Source organism: Ovis canadensis, chromosome 18 (assembly GCF_042477335.2).
Source record: "Ovis canadensis isolate MfBH-ARS-UI-01 breed Bighorn chromosome 18, ARS-UI_OviCan_v2, whole genome shotgun sequence".
NCBI lineage: Eukaryota > Metazoa > Chordata > Mammalia > Artiodactyla > Bovidae > Ovis > Ovis canadensis.
The window spans coordinates 58,727,577-58,751,918 of NC_091262.1; the positions used below are offsets into that span (position 1 = coordinate 58,727,577).

At 36.0% G+C, this 24,342-nt stretch overlaps 1 protein-coding gene across 2 annotated transcripts in view; it reads right to left on the reverse strand.

The window, feature by feature from the left end:
* Nucleotides 1-24,342, reverse strand: part of BAZ1A (bromodomain adjacent to zinc finger domain 1A) — an 89,316-nt gene that overhangs the window by 43,658 nt on the left and 21,316 nt on the right. For both annotated transcript variants that reach the window (XM_069558706.1, XM_069558705.1), the window contains exons 4-7: nt 7,246-7,389; nt 5,323-5,424; nt 3,715-3,802; nt 318-452 (exon numbers count right to left, since the gene is read on the reverse strand). In XM_069558706.1, coding sequence (XP_069414807.1) covers nt 318-452; nt 3,715-3,802; nt 5,323-5,424; nt 7,246-7,389 — 469 coding nt within the window. The remainder of the gene's footprint in view (nt 1-317; nt 453-3,714; nt 3,803-5,322; nt 5,425-7,245; nt 7,390-24,342) is intronic.

Below are 24,342 nucleotides of genomic sequence, written 5' to 3' on the forward strand. Positions count from 1 at the left end.
ATATTTTATGTTTTAAATGATCTTTACATTTCAGTTCCATAATTTATTCCCTATATTTCATCCTGCTTTACATTTTAGTAACTGCTTACATTTCAGTACAAAACCCCTGTGGCATGAGACTCATGTCTAACTCACACCTGAAACTTCTACAAGCCTCACTGCTAAGCAGTTGTCAAAATACAGTACACCCTGTTCTTGTGTGAAGGAAAGTGTTCCTTCCTACAGCACCCAGGGGTGAAGCGAGCCAAACCTTACTCTTAATTTTGGTTAGTTTTATTAAGAATTACTGTGTACTTTTTATCTACTCTCTTATTTACCTGACTAACAGATATTCGTTTGGGAGGTCTCCCTCTTCTTCTGTTAGCGGGACTGAAGATAAATGTGGGTGGATCATCAGGGAAGAAGTAAGAAAAATCTTGTTCTGCTATTTTATATGTTGAAAGAGATGATGGCTTCATTAAAAAAAAAAAGAAGACACATTAAAAAAAAAGGGCACAATACTAACACATTAGTAAATCATATATAGAGATAAGCTCTAACATGTCATACGATTACTGTTAAAAACCAGGTCAAAAGCATTAGAATTTTATGTGTATTGTATAGTAACATACATTTTATTTCTTGATCCTTTTAAAAATTACATAATTAATCAGCTTTACCAGGAAGAAAACCAGAATTCGAAGGATTCCTTCACCATAAAATATTCAAGAATGCTTCAACAGTTTCCTGAATTCTAAAACTATCTCAAATTTTCACTTATACAATAATCTTTTTTGTTCGCTTTTGACTAATTTTGTATGAGGCTTTCTAGTAAATAAATAATCCATATATTAAATATTTAAAAATCCACTATATTAAATCAATAACTTTTTCTTAGCCTAACTGCTGAACATTTAGACTTCCCCCTCCACTTTGAAATAATAACTTAAATAGTTTTTTATGTATCAAATTTTAAAGCTGGTCTGGATAAAAGCAGAAATATTGATAAATTTCTATAAAGTTTGAACTCAAAATTTAAGTTCATAGAAGTCAACCTCATTTTTACTGTAAGTTGTGTGGTTCCTGGATATCTGCTAAAATCAAGAGTTTCTTTCCTTCTACTTTCATCCATGTCCAACTCTAAACTTCTTATTTTCAATTAGCAATTCTGAAGATAAGTTTTGGTCTAACAGCAAAGATTATCTTCTTTCTTCCTCTCCAAAAAAAATGCTATTTACAGAAATACAGAAAATATGATGATATAAAATTTTAAGTTATTAATAAAATAGGATTGATTCTACTGGGAATTCAATTTACTATAATAGTATTTTTACTTTTGGTAGAACATAGCTTTTAATACCTAACACAGTAAATGAATAATTCATTAAGATTTCACATTAAATTCCATTAAGATGGCTGTCTACTGTCCCACTTATATAACCTGTGAATATTCCACATGCAGTGTGGGAGCATGACTGGGTTCCATCCCTAGGTTGGGAAGATCCCCCGGAGAAGGGAACAGCTACCCACTCCAACATTCTGGCCTGGAGAATTCCATGAACTGTATAGTCCACGTGGTTGCAGAGTCAGACATAACTCAGCAACTTTCACTTCACAGAGAACAATACTTTAAGTATGAGTAGATGGTTTCTTCTGAAACACATACCCAAAAAGGATCAAATAGGCTTTAGTATATTAACTGCCAAGGTACCCTTATTCACACACACCCAACACACACAATAAAAAAAATCCCACATCTTTGTTTTCTTGCAGGTATTCCTAACAACAGTCTACATTCACCATACTGGGTATCAAATTCAGTTGTTTTAAGGGTGTGTGTGTGTATGTACAAGTATACTAGAATATTCACTAACCATCTTTCACCATACTGGGTATCAAACTTGGTTGTTTTAAGGGGGTGCGTGTGTATGTACAAGTATACTATTAGATATTCTAGTATCTACTAGCTGGGTATCAAACTTGGTTGTTTTAAGGGTGTGTGTGTGTGGATAAGTATACTAGAATATCCACTAACCATCTTTCACCATACTGGCATCAACCTTGGTTGTTTTAAGGGTGTGTGTGTGTACAAGTATACTAGAATAGCCACTAACCATCTTTCATTATACTCATAAGAGAAAAATGTTTACTATAACCTTAATTTTTATTTATTTATTAAGTAAAGTTGAACTTTTCAAACTTATTGACTTTATTTTCCTGGGTGAAAACGTATGTCTGTCATCATTTTTTCCTTATTTGGGCTATTTTTGTTCGCTGATATGGAAGAAATCTTATAAAATTAGGTGAACTGGCCAACTGGCTATTTATGATACACATAAGCGGCTATATTCATTGACTGTCTATCAAATGTCAGGCACTGTTCTAGCCATTTATCACAAGTGTCTAAATCATCAACTTTTTTAAGCATCATTTTACATGACCACCTGTTCAATACTATAGACAGAAGAATGCTTAAAGCATGTTCTCTTATCAAGACAAATACTTTAAAAATTCTTTCAGATGATCTTACATGTTTTCAAGTTTTATATTTCATCCACTGTAAAATTTGATCATGTCTATTTTTCTAATGGAGTACTCATGTTTTATAATTGATTTGAGCTCCTCAATGTATTCACTGAAAGTATCTTTCTTCCAGCACTTGCCCTTCAAATCTGTTCATGACATTTTTAATCCTACATAAATTCATATTGTCAAATCAATCTCATCTTTGGTATTTCTTTTCTATTGCTCCACCTAAGTATTTTAGCATAAATAACATTAAGATTTATTTTATGTCCTTTTTATTTTTTGAGGTAGACCCAACATTTTTCCAAATAGACCCAACTATTTTCCAAGTAGTTAACCAAGTATCCCAGTTCTATTTATCTTTGTCTCTAGATATGTGAAATACTATTTTTAAAATAAATTCAAATACCCTTTTCCTTCATATATTTTCTTTTGATGTAATATATACATATGATGAAATGCACAAATCTTAGGCATACAGTAACTGACTTTTGATACATGCATACATTTCTCTAATCCATTCTATTGTTTTACTTAATCTCTCTCCCAATATAAGTATTTCTCATTTAAAAAAATTAGTTTTAGTTTTATCATTTAACTTTTTACTTGTACAATATGAGGTTTCTAAACTTGATTTTTTCCCTCTAAATAGTTATTAATGAAATATAATCTATCTGCTTAGTACTGGTCTCTGAGATTCTTTTTATTATACATATTATCTTCTTACCTATGGGGATCTATTTTAGCATTGTTCTTTGAATCTGTTTTTCTGAGCCAGTATTATACTATTAGAAAACTCTAATTGCCCTACCCATTCACCTTTATTTTGGCCGTGCAGCTTGTGGGATATTAGTTCCCTGACCAGGGATTGAACCTGAGCCCCCTGTAGTGGAAATGCAGAGTTCTAACCACTGTACTGCTAGGGAATTTCCCCCATAGTTTTCCATCTACTCTCATCAATCGGGGTTGACCTTTTTATACAAGGAGAACAGTGGAAGTAACTGAGGCATCTAGCATCTCTAGCAATTGCATATAAACAGTATTTAATCCAGTGAATACAAAGAAAATTATTAAAAACTGGCTCCAGATAAAGAGAGCTATTTTCAAGCAACTTCAGAGTAACATTTCTGCAATGTTACAACCTTATAACACTACTCATTTTTATCTTTCTTCCTTCTTTTCAACAAATAATATCACTATTGTAACTACCTTAATTTTAATGACTCCTTCTTGTGGTTCACAGTGTTGCTTCAGAAAAAGCTTTAGTTTATCACGAGAAAATAGGTGTTTTCTCCGGCTATAAGGAAAAGGAGGAGAAAGAAGAAAGTGTTAATATGCAAGAGTTCAATCTGAGCTCCATAATCTCTTTAGATCCATAATTAAATTTCAAACCTAGGAAAAGAACATTTTCCAATAGTATTTATAAGTTACAAGAAACTTATATAGAAGTATTTACATTACTATTTCATTAAACAAAAAAGATGGAGAGAATATATATATTTATATGTAAAGAAGCATTTATGTAGAATGTTATAAGATCTACTTGAGTGGATCTACCATAAAAGTCTATTTCAAAACAGTATATGCATTTGTTGCTTGGGAACCACTTAGAAATCAAATAAACCTCAAGGAAAATATACTACACAGAATAAACCAAATTTTATAAAATCAGATGATCATCCCTATAAATATTACCATTAAAATTCTTAACATAATCAAAATTCACAGACTACCATGTATCACATAGTGCTACATAAACCAACATTCAAATGGATATTGTGAACGGAAGTAAACATGGGTTTTATCAAATCATAAAATATTTTGTATTTAAACTTCATATGGCAACCAGCAAATTCATGAGATTAAAATTAAAGAGTTAGAATGATTAAAGCTTTAAAAATACACCATTTTTCATTTTCCTTAGGCCCCAGTTGAAAAACAGCAACCACAATAGTGCCATCACCACACACAGAAGACAAAAAATAAACATACAAGTATTTCTAGAAAGGTTCTGGAAAGAAAGCAAATATTTCAATTGAATTTAATGTATTCCTTTTAAGAAAAAGCTAAAAGTTTCTATGAGTAAACAAACAATATAGGAGTTCTTAAGTAGTGGCCCTCCCCAAATATGTATTTTTTCCTAAACTATAGGAAGGACTACATGAAAAAAAGGTCTAAAAAAGGAGCCCAGCACCATACACTAGCTGAGAGTAATTATCTTTTGACTGTTAACTAAATATCCGAGTCCTCAAGAAATGTATTGTTCTACATGGCACCTATTAGCCACTGTTTAAATAAAACTGAAATAAAAACTTCAGTTCTGCACTATTACTAGCCACACTTCCACCATACTAGATAGTACACTTTTCTGAAGTCCTCCTTGTCAGAGCTACTCTATCATGGTAAGGCTACCTTACAGGAATATTACTATCTCTTTTATTATAGGAATAGTATTATCATTTGATGCTAACAAAGAGCTGCAAGTCAATTAAATCTTCTATTATCAAGCATAACTTTCCCATCTTATAATCTCTGGTTCACCAGTTAAGAAGAAAATGAGTTAATAAGACCGTAACTGATCTAGCAGAATTATATTGAAAAGTATAAGTCAAAAATTAAATAAAAATGTGAAAAATATTAAATAGGGGGTTACATTATATAAAGAACATATTTTGAGCTAAAAGCAAAAAAAAAGAAAAAACTCAGTAATGAATAAGGAAAACACTGGTCATCTCAACTATACTATTCATTAGCCCATAAACTGAACAATATAATTATTCTACTTTAAATCAGCATAGAGAAGATACAGAATTTTACCTGATTTGTGTTGCCTTAACAATAGCACACTCATACAATTCTTTTTTAGTGGGTTGCACCTTGTACTTGAATAATAAGGGATCGATTGCATTTTTTTTCTTTCTAAAAAAAGCAAAGATACGAATAAGTTAATAATTTGTTTGGAAACAAGATATTTTAAATGAAATCTAGTTTTGAAAAACATACTGTAACAATTTAATGCATAATTATGATTTTATGTTACTAATATGCCTCACTATTTTATTAGCCAAAATAGTACAAAGTGCTATTTTGTTAGATAGATACTTTAATTGGTCATTCAATAAGTTTTCCTTGAGTGAAGAAATTACAGATAAATAAGCAGAATATCCAGTTTAGGTTAGAAAAATTTACAAACAAACAAACAGCTCTGGATTTACTTCTTGTTGGATTTACTTTCTTCTTCATAGCCATGTAGTCCAAGAGCAAAAGTGGAGATAATATAGTTTACCTTGTTTCATGAACTAGCAAAAGGCTACACATTTAATTCCCACCCCCACCAATTTCTCATTTTTCCAGCCCTTTGAGGGTACATTCATTCATTCATCCATCCATCCATCCACTAACTAGTTAAGAGCCTACAGTGTGCCAGATACTAATAAAGATTAAGGATTCAGTGGTGAGCAAAATAGAAATACAGTGAGGAGACAAACAAAATACACAACAGGGTAGGTGGTTAACTGCTATGGAGGGAATAAAGTACACAGTGAAAGGCTCCTATTTCATGTAGGGTGATGGTCCCTAATAAATGGGCCAGGTAGGCCTTCCAAAAAGTTGACATGTAAGCAGGGATCTGAAAAAAATGAGTGAGCAACTCATGAGAAAAACGTTGGGGATATGAGTTTTTAAAGTAAGAGAGAAAGAGTGTGTAAAGGTCCTGACAGAGAAGCACGCATGGTTTGCACAAGAAGCAGAATAAATAGGGAGAAAAAAAAGGTCTAGTCAGAGAGGTAAAAGCAGGGACAGATGATGGGGTCACCATGAAGGGCTTTAATTTTACTCTGAGTAAAGACACCAGAGGATTCTGAATACTGGAGTGATGATGATTTAACTTAATACTTCTGAAGGATCATCTTGGCTGTGAACAGGGGGATAGAGTGAAAATAGGGATATCAGAAATCTGCAATGCAATAGACTAAATGGGAAAAAATGTTGGCAGGACAGAATAAGATGGTAGTAGAGAGAAATGGTTAGATTCTAGAAAAGGTGCCTCTAGAATGCCAGTGTAAATGTAAAGGGGATGTAAGTAGAGGTTACAGAGAAAAAAATGATATGAAAGGATGATAAGGAGAAGCACTGGGCAAGGAAAGTAAGATACAAAGTGATACGAATACAGTACACACACTGCAGAGTCAATCTATCTGGAATTATATGACTTTCTCCAGGAACACTAAGCTGACCAAAACTGTCAACTGACTGAATTTCAGAGTTAGTTTCTTTACTACCTGCACTATAAAGTGAAACATAAAGCTCAGAAAGTTATAGTTTCTTTACTATATACACCATAAAGTGAAAAATAAAATACAGAATGAATTTTTCCAAGTAAACAAAAGTGGAATGTATAAGTGAATGAAGTGAGCTTCAATTGATCTTCAATAGCTGACGAGAATTAACTAGGTAAACTTCAACTTTGCAAACTCTAACATGTGTTGTTGAACCACATGGTTTAGATGCACAGTATATACCAGTGTATGGCTAGAAAGAAGAAAAACTTACTTCAATGGGTTCCAGTACTCAATCTGACATACATACATATATAACATATACATTTGTTTATTTATTTAAGCTGTGTGTGGCTTATGGGAACTTAGTTCCCCAACCAGGGATTGAACCTGGGCCCCTGGCAGTGAAAATGTGGACAGCCAAAGAATTCATACATTTAAAAAGTTGATAAAAATCGCTTACCCATTTTGAAAAGAACTGTTTTGTGTTTCTGAATCATCACTATCACTGATGACAATAGGTTCTCCATCTACACTGCTGACATGTCCATTAGCAAAACCATTCTGGTGTGACGGAGGAAGGACTTCCAAAATCCTACACTGTAATCTGAAAGAAAAGAAGACATTTAAGAATATAAGTCATTTGATATTTTATAATCAAACATTTCAGAGCAATCTATTTTGAACAAGTAAAAAGTAATTTTGCAGAAACAATGGCTAATATAACCAATTTAGTACAAAAGAAAACCATCAATTTAAGAAACAGCCAATTTAAGTAAAGGTTAGCTACAATTTAAAACAATACAAACTTATTTTAAAAGTCAGTTTATCAAGATTCTTAGCAATTATATTTATCACTAAAGTTTAGAAAATCAATTATTGCATAATATCTCATTATACAGATTGGTATTATGAGAGTTTTTGTTAAGCATTCAATATTTTAAATTCTGAAATTCTCCTGATCATAACCTTTCTCATAGTAACATTTTGTCTTCCCTTACCTCTGCCTGATGTATCTGGATTTTATGGGCTGCAATTTCAGACTCACTCACCACAACTGAAATATTCCTCATTTTTACTGTGCCAATTTTCAATTGATAAGTAATTTAAACTTGGTATAGCCCTACAATTGAACATTATTCAGCAAAAAATAGGAATGAAATACTGATGCATGCTATAGTATGGATGAACCTTTAAAACATTATGGTAAATTAAGGAAAAAAGACTGAAAAGGTCCCATTTATATGAAACATTCAGAACAGGGAAAGTAGATGAGTGGTTTCAAGGAACCTGAAGGTAAAGGGGAATAAGGGAGAAAGTGAAAGAGGAGTGTAATCAGCAGTGATTGCTAGTGAGTATAGGCTTCCTTTGCAGAGAGTTCTAAAATGTTCTAAAATTAGTTTGTAGTGATGGTTGTACAATTCTATGAAGATACTAAAAAAACACTGAACTATACACTTTAAATGGGTGTCTTTTATGGTATGTGAAATATATCTTAAGTTGCTAAAAAACAAAAGTCACAAGTAATAGCAAGGTTTAGGTGGTGCAGAGAGTAAAGAATCTGCCTACAGTACAGGAGACCTGGGTTCGATTCTTGGGTTGGGAAGATCTCCTGGAGAAGGAAATGGCAATCCACTCCAGTATTCTTGTCTGGAAAATCCCATGGACAGAGGAGCCTGGCGGGCTACAGTCCATGGGGTCGCAGAATCAGACTGAGTGACTAACACACACTAACTGAAAAAAAAGAGACGGCATTTCTGGAATTTTATCTATGGCACCTCTACAAGTCTCAGGCAATCCAAGGTATTAACTAAGAATATATAAGGCATATATACACTTACCAATGGGATAAACCCCTAGTCTCTGAGAAACAGTGGCTCAAAATTAGACACTCTACTCACTGTATCATTCATTTGGTTATACCATACCATAAGCAAGTTATGATACATTGTGGGCATTCTTAAAGCTGCCTGTCCACTTAGCCCTCCTCTTCCAGGAACTTCATTCCCTCCACACTCCATCTTTATTAATAGTAGAGCTGACATGCTTCCACAAGACCCTGGCCAGAGTCAGTTGCTACCCAGTGGGTACCTTTTTGCTAAGTCAATATATCTTTTCCAAGATTTAAACATTTGCAATCAAGAAAGTAAAAATCAGCTCCTCTCCCATCATGGCATCTGTACGATGTAAAATTCCAGGGCTGCCAGCAGCCATGTTTTCTGCCATGTGCAACAGGTCATTGCGCAGTGAGAGAAAAGAGGAGAGACAGCAAGGGTTCTAGAGGCAATGTGTTCCCTTATTCTTGCTGCATCTAGCCCAATCTCAAGTTTACTTGTTTATAATCTTTCCTTTGATCCTATAAACTGATAATTTGGCCTTTTGCCTACATTTTCAAAATAAAATGTTGTATTTATAGTCAAAACAGAAGCATACAATTCCAGAAAGACAAACAGTTTATTTAGAGCTGATTCATTTTGGGAAGCTGATTGATTTTTACAAGATAACTGAACTTTATTTTCATTAATGTAAATTTTAGCAAACGCTTGCTTTATATTCTCCTTTAGGAGAATATTAAGTATCCACAACAAAATCTAATATTGCTATTTGTTGTTGTTTCATCACTAAATCATGTCCGACTCTTTTGCAACCCCATAGATTATAGCCCACCAGGCTCTTCTGTCCATGACATTTCCCAGGGAAGAATACTGGAGTGGGTTGGCAGAGGAAATCAACACCATGGATTCTCTGCTAGGAATTCTGCACTGTATACAAATAGAAGAAAACAACTGGTTCCATGGAGGTTTAAGAATCAATAAAATATAGACTATGTGGGTGAATACAAAACCCTCAAGCATTTTATCTTCCTCCCTCAATTCATTTCAAGTATCATATATGACTCCTTACTGATCAAATTCTAAAAAAGAACTGAGGAAAGACTCAAATTATTAAAACCAGAAGTAAAAGTTGGGAAAGATTATAAGAGAATACCATGAACTGTATGCTAACAAACTGGATAACTGAAATGGATAAGTTCTTAGAAACACACAAATTGATTTAAGAAGAAATAGAAAATCTAAATGGATCTGTAACTATTACAAGGGCTGAATCAGTAATCAAAAACGTCCCAACAAAGAAATGTACAGGACCAGATGGTTTCACTGGTAGGTTCTACCAAACTTTTAAAGAATTAATACCAATTCTTCTCAAAATCTTCCAAAAGACTGAAAAGGAGAGAACGGTTCTTAACTCATTTCCTAAGACCAGCATTACCCTGATACACAAACCAGACAAAAGAACAAAAGAAACCTTAAAACTAAAAACAAAACAAAAACCAAACTAACTAAAAACTGGGCCAAGGATCTAAACAGACATTTCTCCAAAAAGGATACAAACGGCCAATACGCACATGAAAAAATGCTCAGCATCATTAGTCATAAAGGAAATGAAAAATCAAAACTGCAATGAGATACCATTTCATACCCACTAAGGTGGCTATTGTTAAAAAAAAGAAAATATTGAGAAGGATAGAGAAACTGGAACCCTTGTACACTACTGGTGGAAATGTAAACTGATGCAGCTGCTATGGAAAACAATATGAAAGTTCCTAAAAAAATTAGAGAATTATCCTATGACCCAGCAATTCTCCTTCTATGTGTATGTATACATACATATATGTGTGTGTATATGTATACATATATGTGTATGTATATATTTATATATACATACACACACCCCAAAGAACTGAAAATAGGAACTCAACAGATACTTGTACACCAATGTTCATAATGACACTATTCACCATAGCCAAAAGGTAGAAACAACTGAAGTATCTATCAACAAACGAATAGATTTAAAAAATGCAGTATACACACATACAATGGAATAGTATTCAGCCATAAAAAGGGATACAATTCTGATACATATTATAACACAGATGAACCTTGAAAACATTATGCTCAGTGAAATAAGCCAAACAAAAAAACCCAAATATTGTATGACTTCACTTAGTTAAGTATCTAGGCAAATTCGCAGAGACTTAAAGTAGAATAAAGGTTACCAGGGGCAGAAAGGATGGAGAAATGGGGAGTTATTGCTTAATGGGTACAGAGTTTCTGTTTGAGATGATGAAAAAGTTCTTGAAATAGTAGTGATGGTTACACAACACTGTGAGTGTACTTAATACACTTAGAAATGATTACAATGGTAAAGTTTACATTTATTTACCACAACTGAGAAAAAAAACAAATTTTTTTGATCCCAACAGTAAAGCTGAAGAAGGCCCAATTACCAAGCCTACCAAGCAAATGGAAATGGTGTCAAAAGAACTGCAGGTCAACTTTCACCACTGGCTGATAGAAACAAAACAGTGTTTCTAAAGAGGAACATCTACAGGAAATTATGTAGTCTGATGGTTAAAAGGTTCTGTAATTTAGTGACATGAACTGCACAAAAATAAGCAATAATCAAATGGAACCAACTTTGAAGGGCCTAGGTATGACATGCAGGGATTATACGGCTCAGAGTTACAGGAGGTGATAAAGGAGGCTTTTCATGAACCTGCAACAAGCTTCTTCAGATTAGAAAAAGGGGTGGTTTTCATTTGGCAGAGTCCAGGTGCATGCCCCTAAGTGGCTGGAGTGGCGGCCATCAGAGAAAAAATAAACGCATCTATGCTGGGCACAGGGACATTGGTGTGGTGCCTAAATGGTCTGACAGCCCACTGAAGGGAAAAGTCTATGATTCCTGTAGGGCCCACAGAGCTACAATAATTTAAGCACTAATTAATTTAAAACTAACAGAAAATTAACAGACAGAAAAACAATTCCCTGGCAGAGAAATAATGGAGAAGGAAATCAGTACAGCTTTATAGAGACATTGCTTCAGTTCAGTTCAGTCCAGTACAGTCGCTCAGTTGTGTCTGACTCTTTGTGACCCCATGAACTGCAGCAGGCCAGGCCTCCCTGTCCATCACCAACTCCTGGAGTTTACCCAAACTCATGTCCATTGAGTTGGTGATGCCATCCAACCATCTCATCCTCTGTCATCCTCTTCTCTTCCTGCCCCCAATCCCTTCCAGCATCAGGGTCTTTTCCACTGAGTCAGCTCTTCTTATCAGGTGGCCACAGTATTAGAGTTTCAGCTTCAACATCAGTTCTTCCAATGAACACCCAGGACTGATCTCCCTTAGGATGGACTGGTTGGATCTCCTTGCAGTCCAAGGAACTCTCAAGAGTCTTCTCCAACACCACACTTCAAAAGCATCAATTCTTCGACGCTCAGCTTTCTTTACAGTCCAACTCTCAGATCCAAACATGACTACTGGAAAAACCATAGCCTTGATTAGACAGATCTTTGTTGGCAAAGTAATTTCTCTGCTTTTGAATATGCTATCTAGGTTGGTCATAACTTTCCTTCCAAGGAGCAAGTGTCTTTTAATTTCATGGCTTCAGTCACCATCTGCAGTGATTTTGGAGCCCCCAAAAATAAAGTCAGCCACTGCTTCCCCCATCTATTTGCCATCAAGTGATGTGACTGGATGCCATGATCTTAGTTTTCTGAATGTTGAGCTTTAAGCCTACTTTTTCATTCTCCTCTTTCACTTTCATCAAGAGGCTCTTTAGTTCTTCTTCACTTTCTGCCATAAGGGTGGTGTCATCTGCATATCTGAGGTTATTGATATTTCTCCCAGGAATCTTGATTCCAGCTTGTGCTTCTTCCAGCCTAGCATTTCTCATGATGTACTCTGCATATAAGTTAAATAAGCAGGGTGACAATATACAGCCTTGACGTACTCCTTTTCCTATTTGAAACCAGTCTGTTGTTTCATGTCCAGTTCTCACTTTTGCTTCCTGACCTGCATACAGGTTTCTCAAGAGGCAGGTCAGGTGGTCTGGTATTTCCATCTCTTTCAGAATTTTCCACAGTTGATTGTGATCCACACAGTCAAAGGCTTTGGCATAGTCAAATAAAGCAGAAATAGATGTTTTTCTCGAACTCTCTTGCTTTTTTGATGATCCAGCAGATGTTGGCAATTTGATCTCTGGTTCCTCTGCCTTTTCTAAAACCAGCTTGAACATCTGCAAGTTCACGGTTCATGTATAGCTGAAGCCTGGTTTGGAGAATTTTGAGCATTACTTTACTAGTGTGTGCTGCTGCTGCTGCTAAGTCACTTCAGTCGTGTCCGACTCTGTGCAGCCCCATAGACGGCAGCCCACCAGGCTCCCCCATCCCTGGGATTTACCAGGCAAGAACATTGGAGTGGGTTGCCATTTCCTTCTCCAATGCATGAAAGTGAAAAGTGAAAGGGAAGTCACTCAGTCGTGTCCGATTATTAGTGACCCCATGGACTGCAGCCTACAAGGCTCCTCCATCCATGGGATTTTCCAGGCAAGATTACTGGAGTGGGGTGCCATTGCCTTCTCTGTACTAGTGTGTTAGATGAGTGCAATTGTGTGGTAGTTTGAGCATTCTTTGGTATTGCCTTTCTTTGGGAATGGGATGAAAACTGACCTTTTCCAGTCCTGTGACCACTGCTGAGTTTTCCAACAGACACTGGTTATAATGTAGTGAACGTTTTATATATAAATTATACTAGTTACTATCAATGCTACTATAACTTCGCACCACACCCAAAACATAGGTCAAGTTTTGCTAATCTAATCAAGGCTGGGCCTCTCATTGGTGCCTGTCTAAACTTCAGTTAACTGCAAGATGTCAAGTCAACGTGTTCTAATAGATTTCCAAAGAGACTCTCTTTCAAATCCACTTGCTGTAATTTCTTAGTTCTAGGGAGTTCAAAAAAGATTGGGGTTTAAAAAAAGGTTAAAGGATCATGAATTAAGACCCAGCTAGTGGGTCTTGGAGAGTATGGCAACTCTAAAATTATGCTCCATTATTTGAGGACAGAGTAGAGAATGTCCATCAAGAGATGGTCCTTATTATTACTAGAGCTCCTGTGTGCCAGATAAGTACCTAACACACAAAGTTCTCTCCTCGTATCAGCTCCTCAAGGGACACATTTTTCAGAAGATGAAATTCAGAGTCAGAGAAGTTAAATCATTTGCTTATAGTCACACAACCAATAATGGTATGATGTGACTCTGAAGCCCATATATTTTCCAATCTTCCACTCTATTACTGGAGGTAAGGGGAACACAACACTATACTGACACAGGAGCAGTTCAGAGCTTTAAGCCCAAGTAGTCAAGAGGCACTTTTGGAGCCTCTCCAAAACACACTTCAAACTTAAAACATGTTTCAGACTGAAAGCAAGTCTGTGGAACAGCAGCAAGCACACGATGAGGACAGAGCAGAAGTTAGTCGTAAACTTCTAATAGTGACCAGCTCAAATGCAAACAGTCTTTTACGAGAATATTCTGGAATGGTATATGTCTTTCCCCACAAAAGTTGTTTTTGTTTTAATAGTCACTTAATAATAGTTATAGTTCAATTTGGGGCTTCCCGTGTGGTACTAGTGGTAAAGAACATGTCTGCCAATGCAAGAGACCTAAGCAATGTGGATTCGAACCCTGAGTTGGGAAGATCCCCTGAAGGAGGGCATGGCAACCCACTCCAGCACTGTTGCCTGGAAAATCCCAAGGACAGAGGAACCTGGTGGGCTACAGTCCATGGGTCACAGTCGGATGTGACGGAAGCACCTTGCGCACATGCATGCACATAGTTCAGTTTATGTGCCAAAATACAAATTAATATAAAAGGAAATTCTAGAATTGAAACGTGCATTTACAAGGCATTTGGGTAGAAGATAAATAATTAACAGCAAAAGAAAAGAAGACTAGAAACCCGGGGAGACCTGCTTGACATAAAAGATTGCCCTTCTCTGTTTGGGTCTCTAAAAATGGGAAACGCTGAACTGATGGCATGCTTATCTGCTCACCTGTGCTACCTTTTATTCCCTCAAAATCCAGGTGCCAAGAACATTTATTTTAAAAATGTTATGCTTGAATAATTACTTCAAGTTTATAGGTAGAAACAGAGTAAAACCTGCTTAATTTGAAGTTTAGAGTTTAAAAAAACTAAAGGTTAAGTGACACCTCATTTTAACTGGAGGAAACTAGACCACTCAACAAGTTTGCTACTTCAAACAAAAAGACTGTGAATTATGTTGATTACTTGTCAGTGGGGAAGAAGAGGTCAGGAAAGGTTGCTTTGTTTGTAATCTCTCACTTTTTAGACAAATTGATCAGAGTAGCTCAAAGAATGTTTCATCCTGAACTGCTCTGAGGCTCTTTGTGGACCTGAGAACCACATCTTATTATTTCTCCAATTGGCATTTGACTTATTATAAGCCTAAATATCCTAAGACAACTAGAATCACTAGATTTTTACTGAAGACCAAATCTTTTATTAAAAGATATATATAACAAATAAAAATCTCTAGAAAGAAGAATTCTAGATTTAAGATATGGGCTATATCTACATATCTCCAAAGTATATCAATATGCTATTTAAACTCTTTAGTATTCAAAATTATGTTTTAGCCACATGATTAAGTTTGGTTAAAGTATCAATCAAATTAATGAAAGCCTCACCAAAATACTTTATACAAAATTCCAACTAGTGCATTCAAGTAAGGTGTTTGTGGGCTCAGCTTTATGTTGACGCCAACAGAAACGATAACCTTGTGAGGAGGAAAGACCAACATATGCAGATCAGAAAAAAACAAAACATTAAAATTAAAATATTAAACATTAAAATTTTGTTAATGCCACTAATATTTGTCCTATTATAGGCACACGAGTCAAATACCAACTGATAAGGAAAAGTGATATGAGCAATCCATCAGGTATTCTATTTATTAAACAATAATCAGTTTATAACTTGACATATGTTAAATTTATTTTGAGTCAGAGTACTATATTCTTCAATTCAGCCAAAAAAGCTGAGTTAAGATTTTCAAACTTGAAAGTTACTTTGTCATTGGCAATACAGATTTTTCAAGTCAGATTTGTTCCAGAAAACAAAGTCTGAAGTAGGAAAATAAGTTTAACAACCTCTGATTTGTGGGTCTGGCATAAAAGAGCAATATGAGGGATCCTTACAGTGATAGAAATATTCTGTACTGTGACTATAGTAATGTCAATATCCTGGTTGTGATACTGCACCAGTGGGGGAAATTCTGTATTATTCTGTATTATTTTACAACATCATGTGATTCGACAGTTATCTCAAAATAGAAAGTTCAGTTTAAAATGCTAATGATAAACATTAGGAAAATATTAACTCCAATTAAAAGCATTCATTTCACATCATGGGGGAAAAATCAGTAGAAGATGGAAGTAATATATATGTATCACTAAAAAGCTACAATAAAGAATGACCCTGTAGTTTTGGCAGGACAGCCATACAGTTCAATAGAAGGGAGTTGAGAGATAGACCCAAAATTCTATTTACATTCATATTCTGGAAGGGGCAAAATTACGAGGATAGAAAACAGATAGCTGGTTGCCTGAGTCTAGAAGATGGAGGTAAAGGATGACTGCAAAGAAGCACAAATGCCACTGCAGGGGGCAGAGGTCGATCCATGATCTGGGGAACTACGATCAGTGTGGTCAGTAACAAGAGGCACAAAGAAATACTACAAATGTTTTATATCTTACTGGGATGGGTTACACAACTATGCATCAAAAGTCAGAACTATACACTAAAAAGGATAAATTTTATTAGAAGAAAGTAATGTACCTTGAAAGTGAAAGTCTCTCAGACCTGTCCAACTCTTTTCGACCCCATGGACTATACAGTTCATGAAATTCTCCAGGCCTGAATACTAGAGTGGGTAGCCTTTTCCTTCTCCAAGGGATCTTTCCCCACCAAGGGATCGAACCCAGGTCTCCCGCACAGCAGGTGGATTCTTTACCAGCTGAGCCACAAGGGAAGCCCAATGTACCTTAATTAAAATTAATTAGTTTACTACTTAGGATAAAGCCCTATCTGAATATAACTTATTCAGTTTATTCTTTAACATAAAAGAAAAATATTTATTGCTCTTCTTAAAACAATATATATGAAAATGGGTAATTGAAGTAGGTCTATTTGTTAGATCTCACTGAAGTATATAGATGGGTCCTAAGATACTTAAGATACCCAGAGAGTTCTTTATAATACAAAAAGGGAGTAACAAATCCTTTTCTAGAATTTTTTCCATTTCAACATCACAAAAATTCATCTTAAAATCCCTATTTTTCATAGAAAGAAGTTCAAGATAGCCAAATTAAATAAAATCTGATGACTTCTGTGTATAAAAATACAGTGCAAAAAAAAAACTACAAGAATTTGCAAAGAGATTTTTATATAACAAGTTAAGATGACAAAATTTTACTTTTACTCCCTGCATTCTCAGATTCTTTGAGCTAGAAGCTCAAACTAAATACTCTGAATATTTTTTGTTATCCTTATGATGGTCAATAAGCATTTTTAATATGATAACAATGAAATCAACATGCTGAATCACTTACTAAGAAATGGATAAAAATACAAACACATCTTTATAAAGATAGAAGGTAAACATCAGCCCATCTAGTGTTAATCACAGGAAATTATAATGAAGCACTAAATTAATTTGGCATTACAGTACCTTTTATTCAAAATACAAAGTCAAGCAGGCCTTAGGAAGGAAGCATCACTACCAACAAAGCTCATGCAGGTGATGGAATTCCAGTTGAGCTATTTCAAATCTAAAAGATGCTGTGAAAGTGGTGCACTCAATATGCCAGAAAATTTGGAAAACTCAGCATTGGCCATAGGACTAGAAAAGATCAGTTTCCATTCCAATCCCAAAGAAAGGCTTTGCAGAGTACATCAAGGCTTTGTTTGGCAAAGTACATCTGAGAAACACTGGGCTGGATGAAGGACAAGCTGGAATCAAAACTGCCGGGAGAAATATCAATAACTTCACATATGCAGATGACACCACCCTTATGGCAGAAAGCGAAGAACTAGGGAGACTCTTGATGAAAACAAAAAGCCCAGATGTACTCTGCACATAAATTAAATAAGCAGGGTGATAATATGCAGCCTTGATGTACTCCTTTCCTGATTTGGAACCAGTCTGTTGTTCCATGTCCAGTTCTAACTTTTGCTTCTTGACCTGCATACAGATTTCTTAAGAGGCAAGTCAGGTGGTCTGGTATTCCCATCTCTTTCAGAATATCCAGAGTTTGCTGTGGTCCACATGGTCAAAGGCTTTGGCATACTCAATGAAGCAGAAGTAGATGTTTTTCTGGAACTCTCTTGCTTTTTTGATGATCCAGCAGATGTTGGTAATTTGATCTCTGGTTCCTCTGCCTTTTCGAAAACCAGCTTGAACATCTGGAAGTTCATGGTTCACACACTGTTGACGCCTGGCTTGGAGAATTTTGAGCATTACTTTACTAGCGTGTGAGGTGAGTGCAATCGTGCGGTAGTTCGAGCATTCTTTGGCTTTGCCTTTCTTTGGGACTGGAATAAAAACTGACCTTTTCCAGTCCTGTGGCCACTGCTGAGCTTTCCAAATTTGCTGGCATATTGAGGGCAGCACTTTCACAGCATCATCTTTTAGAATTTGAAATAGCTCAACTGGAATTTCATCATCTTCACTAGCTTTGTTCAATTATTTCTCAATAAAACTGGGAAAAAGGGGCATAAGAAGTCTTATTTGGCTAGTGAATATATCACTAACATTCAAATAGAATGAATAAAACATACTGTAATGCCGGTGAGGATGCAGGTTAGGAAGCAACAGTGAGAACTGGACATGGAACAACAGACTAGTTCCAAATAGGAAAAGGAGTATGTCAAGGCTATATATTGTCACCCTGCTTATTTAAATTATACGCAGAGTACATTATGAGAAATGCTGGGCTTTAAGAAGAACAAGCTGGAATCAAGATTGCTGGGAGAAATATCAATAACCTCAGATATGCAGATGACACCACCCTTACAGCAGAAAGCAAAGAAGAACTAAAGAGCCTCTTGATGAAAGTGAAAAGAGGAGAGTGAAAAAGTTGGCTTAAAGCTCAACATTCAGAAAACGAAGATTATGGTATCTGGTCCCATCACTTCATGGCAAATAGATGGGGAAACAGTGGAAACAATGATAGTCTTCATTTTCTTGGGCTCCAAAATCACTGCAGATGGTGACGGCAGCCATTAAAAGACACTTGCTCCTTGGAAGAAAAGTTGTAACCAACATAGATAGCATATTCAAAAGCAGAGACATTACTTTGTCAACAAAGATCCGTCTAGTCAAAGCTACGGTTCTTCCAGTAGTCATGTATGGATGTGAGACTTGGAGTATAAAGAAAGCTGAGTGCCGAAGAATTGATGCCTTTGAACTGTGGTGTTGGAGAAGACTTTTCAGAGTCCCTTGGACTGCAAGGAGATCCAACCAGTCCATTCTAAAGGAAATCAGTCCTAAACATTCACTGGAAGGACTGATGTTGAAGCTGAAACTCCAATACTTTGGCCACCTCATGTGAAGAACTGACTCATTTGAAAAGACCCTGAGGCTGCGAAAGATTGAAGGCGAGAGAAAGAGATGACAGAGGATCAGATGGTTGGATAGCATCACTGACTCAATGGACATGAGTTGGAGTGAACTCCGGGAGTTGGCAATGGACAGAGAGGCCTGGTGTGCTGCAATCCATCGGGTCACAAAGAGTCAGACAGAACTGAGCGACTGAACTGAACTGGATTGACCTGTATCACCATATAAGCTTAAAGCATACAGCATGCTGGTTTGATGTACATATATAGTGAAATGATTACCACAATAGGTTCAGCTAACATTCAGCATCTCATATAACATCCAGTGTTTCATAAGTGACAAAAAAAAAAGAAAATTTGTCTTGTGATGAGAATTCTTGGATTTACTTTTAACAACTTTCCTGTATATCATAGAGCAGTGTTAACTATAGTCATCATGTTGTACATTACATTCCTAGTACTTATTTATCTTATAACTGGAAGTATGTACCTTCTGACTGTTGTTTAGTTCCTAAGTCCTGTCTGACTCTTTGTGACCCCATGGACTGTAACCCACCAGGCTCATCTGTCCATAGGATTTCCCAGGCAAGAATACTGGAGAGAGTTACCAGTTCTTTCTTTAGGGGATTTTCCTGACCCAGGGGCCAAGCCCACATCTCCTGCATCTCCTGCATTGGCAGGTGGATTCTTTATCACTGAGCTACCAGGGAAGCCCACCTTTTGACTACCATTCCTTCATTCTCCTTCCATCTATGTCCTCATAATGTATTTATCTTATTCAGTTCTTCATTAGTCACTCATATGTATTTTGCTTATCTCTGCCCTAAAAATTCTACTCCTACTACCAACAGGCTATATAATGCTGAGAGAACAGTAAGTACTAATGCTTTTCTGACACTTGATTAACCACTTGCCTCTAACACAGTGATTTTCATAGAATTGAATCCAAGTGACTAAAACAAAAAATGACTCAAAATTATTCCATCAAGTTTTACTTTCTTTACAGCACTCATTAGTATCTGAAATTATCCTGATTTGTTTTTCTCTCTCTCTTGCACTTGAATGTAAGTCATTAGTCCTTGTCTTATTCACTACCCTCTTCCCAATACCTACAACAAAACTGAGCATGCAATGTTCAATAAATGAATTACAAAAAATTTGGCTCTGTATAATACTAAATCAGAATATTCCCTACCACCTCTAAGAAAAAGTCATACACTGTTGTATTTTTCATCCCTTGAAACTGTGCCAAAAGACAGAAAAACAATACATAAATAAAAATTCTATTTTCCTGCATGTTTGCAGTCACTTTCACCTTTTGTTGCCACTTAAAAGCATTCTTCCATCTGCAAGCAAAATATCTGAAGAGAAGAAAGCTTATATAGCCAGAATGCAGAAGTAAAATCATTAAGGCACCTTAATAAGCACAATCGTTAAAAATATAAACAGAAGAACCTGTTTAAATGCAGGAGCTTTTTTCATTTTGAATCAATGATCATAAGACAGTGTTAATTTTCAGACATTCAACAATATGGGTCAGTCTTAAGAGTAAATGATCAAAAGCTTAATCTAACCACATCATATACAATCCTATGTTGCTTCACACTTTGACAGAATTATAAAATGCTTAAGTAAAGTGAAAAGTAAATAGTAATCAATAAGTACATTCAAGTTATAATCTTTCAACCCTGCTTAAGGGCTCTCTTTTAGTATTTTTTCACATTCATTCCTCCTACAGAGGAGAACTGCCTGGGCTTGATAACATCATTGCTTGTGACCGTAGGCAAGTTTCAGTTAGTTAACCTCTGTGCATGAACTCCTCAACTGTAAAATGAGCAAATGGGCACCTATCACATGTGGCTGCTGTGGGAATTAAATAAGATAGTCTAAGTTAAAAGATTAGAACACTGCCTGGCATACAGTAAGTTCTCAAAAGCCTAGTGGTATTGCCATCATCTCCCTAAAATGTCATATAGTGAACTCTGAAGAACAGTGACTATGATGTAAGAAAATTAGTGACTGGCTACAAGAAAAGATGAGTCATCACAGCTGGCAGTACTTGTCTCTGACAAGTGCAGGAAGGACCTAACATCTACTGAGTGCTTTATGTGCCAGGCACTATGCTGGGCGCCAAAAAATATTAACCACTGTGACAGACTACTGCAGTTATGGCCCCCATCTCCTTGATCCCCTCGCACATTAATTCTAGATTTGCTCATGTGACTTGCTGGTCTATGACACTAGCAAACATGGAGCAAGCTGAGGCTTGATATGTGCTTGCACACTGCAGCTTTGCCTTCTCTTGCTGCTGGGAACTCTATTCCTACCCTGGGAACAAGTCTGGATTAGTCTCTTGATAAGAGGCCACAAGAAAATATCCACCCTGGGCTGAGGCCCCAGACATGTAGGGCCAGAGTAAGCAATTTAGACAATCTAGCTCCAGATAATAAGAACATTCCAGTCAACTAGGAAACATGAGAATGTTTATTGATTTATGCCACTAAATTTTGCGGGATGGTTTGTTATGCAGCAAAAGCTAACCAAATACAACCTCTATACGAATGGAGACACTGTTTTACAGATGAGGAAAGAAGATTCCCAACACTAGTAACTCAGGTTGGTTCCAAAAGGTTTTTCCACTACATAAAGCCACCTCTTTATGCTATACTCTGAGGTTCCAGATTAAAAGGGGATCTCTGGAAACTTTATTCTAGAACCCTTTTTAAAGCAGTAAGTAATCTTTCCTTTCTACCAGGAATCAGCACACTATGGTCGAAGGGCCAGATTCAACTCACTACCTGTTTTGTGTGGTTTATGAGCCAAGAATGGTTTTTACATTTTAAAATGGCTTAAAATAAAAATAAGAATACTTTGTGACACATGAAAATAATATGAAATTCAAATTTCAGTGTCCATAAATAATTACTAGAATAGAGCCATGCTCACGTATATATTATCTATGGCTGGCTGTGCTGGAGACCATATGGACATCAAAGTCTATCTATTTCCTATCTGGCTCTTTATTTTCAAAAAGGTGTGCCAATATCTGCTCAGAATCACTCTCTTGGCATATGTTTTTAAGTTAAACAAAGGACCTTGCCTGGCCTTTAGTGATGAGTAGACTTTTTTTGTACTTTTATCACCCCTTTTCCGTTCACTGGAGATTATTTTAGCTTATGTCATTTCTCTAAGTTCTCTTTAACTTTTATTTTTGGATAGTCTCTGAATTGGTCTAAGAAAGACAGATAACTTCATTTTCAAAACAGTTATTTGGAACCATTGTGATCTTATATTGGCCAAATGAAACAGACCACATAGGAAGTAGAAGATGATGTAGGAGAGAGATTTTATTCAGAAGGCCTCTAATTTCCCAGACCTGAGCCTGTGTAACAACCACACAGAAATGGACTTCCCTTCTATTCCTAACAGAGATTTCAGGGCAGAAGTAGCTATAGTCTCCTCTCTTTAGTGAGATTTGTCTCTAATATTCTCTGGCCACAGTGAACTAAGAACTTTAGGACTACTACCATTCTACAGACATCGCGCTGCTAATCAGTTAAACAAGACATGAACTGAAGTAAACACTGATTTCCTTTTATATAAGAAAAGAGGTGACCTCAATTTACTTGCCATCCCCTATCTTTATCACTTTGTCTTACTATAAGTAAGACTCCCTTGATAGAGATCATAAGCCGTGGTAGAGACTCAGCTGACTCTTGGACTTTGCATTAGCACAAGGGATTAATAAAGAAACTGCCACAGAAGCAACCACCCTTGGAGAAGGGCATGGCAGCCCATTCCAGTATATTTACTTGGAGAATCCCATGGACAGAGGAGCCTGGCAGGCTACAGTCCATAGGGTCATAAAGAGTTGGACACAACTGAAGCAACTTAGCACGCACACATGCACCAACTACCCTCCTCCAATATTTACCAAAGACTTTTGAGAGGCATTAGACAGATGCTCCTAATGGCCAATGCAAATGTGAAGGTCCTTAGAACACTGAAGAAAATGAATACGTCTGTATGATCAGTCCAAACTTAACTGAACTATTTTGTTAAGCATCAGGCAGTTGAGTCCATACAGAAAATTTACAACAGAAGTTTTATATGTTATTTGAATTAAACATGTTTAGAAAGACAAATTCATTTATTTTTGTGACTACTTAATAGGGATTTTTAGGGTATAAAAAGTGTTTCTGAGGATGGCCTCTCAATTTACATTATTATACAAGTAAATAAGAATTCTAAATTTTAACTGTTAAGCTTGCAACAATACAGTAGTCAGGTTGTAAGTCTGCGTCTCTGGTATATACAATAATTTACATCTAAAGAATATGGTTCCATTCTAACTTAGAATTCCAAAGAACGAACAGCTATCCCAAACAGCCTTTTTTCCCCTATTAATAATTATTTATCATCAACATACTAGGGTCATCAGCAATTAAAGACTGAAACATCAATTTGGGGATGTTCCTTAGGACTCTCCTTGCCTAAGAACCAGGAACTTTGATCTTAAAAGGGCAGCTGAGTAAGCTGACCAATAGAAAGCCTTTATCTGAAAGAACTATACTAAACTTAACTAATATATGTTGTTAAAATTTATACACTATGGACTTCCGCGGTGGTCCAGTGGTTAAGACTCTGCACTTCCACTGCAGGGGGTATGGGTTCGATCCCTGGTCAAGGCAGTTGTGTATGCCGCATGGTGTGCCCAATAAAAGTTATACGCTCTATCTCAGTACCTAAAGAAGAAGCCTTCCCCCCTCAATCCTTTCTGCTAATTTTTATTTTTCTCTGTCTTCAAATTTCTAGTCAAAAAACACTTTTCTGAAAACTTCTTCTTGGATTAATCTCACCTGGATCCAGTCACTGATATCCAAGCACATATCGTTTAAAATAAAAATAACTGTATTGTTCCTTACTTATACCATTTATGTTCCTCTTATCTCAATATATTTAGTATTTCCCTTTGTCCCAATATTAATGCATTTTAATTAATGCATTATGACTCACTAATATCATTTAGGTTAGCACAAAAAAGAGCATAAAGATAAAAAGTTTATTTTCTCATTTC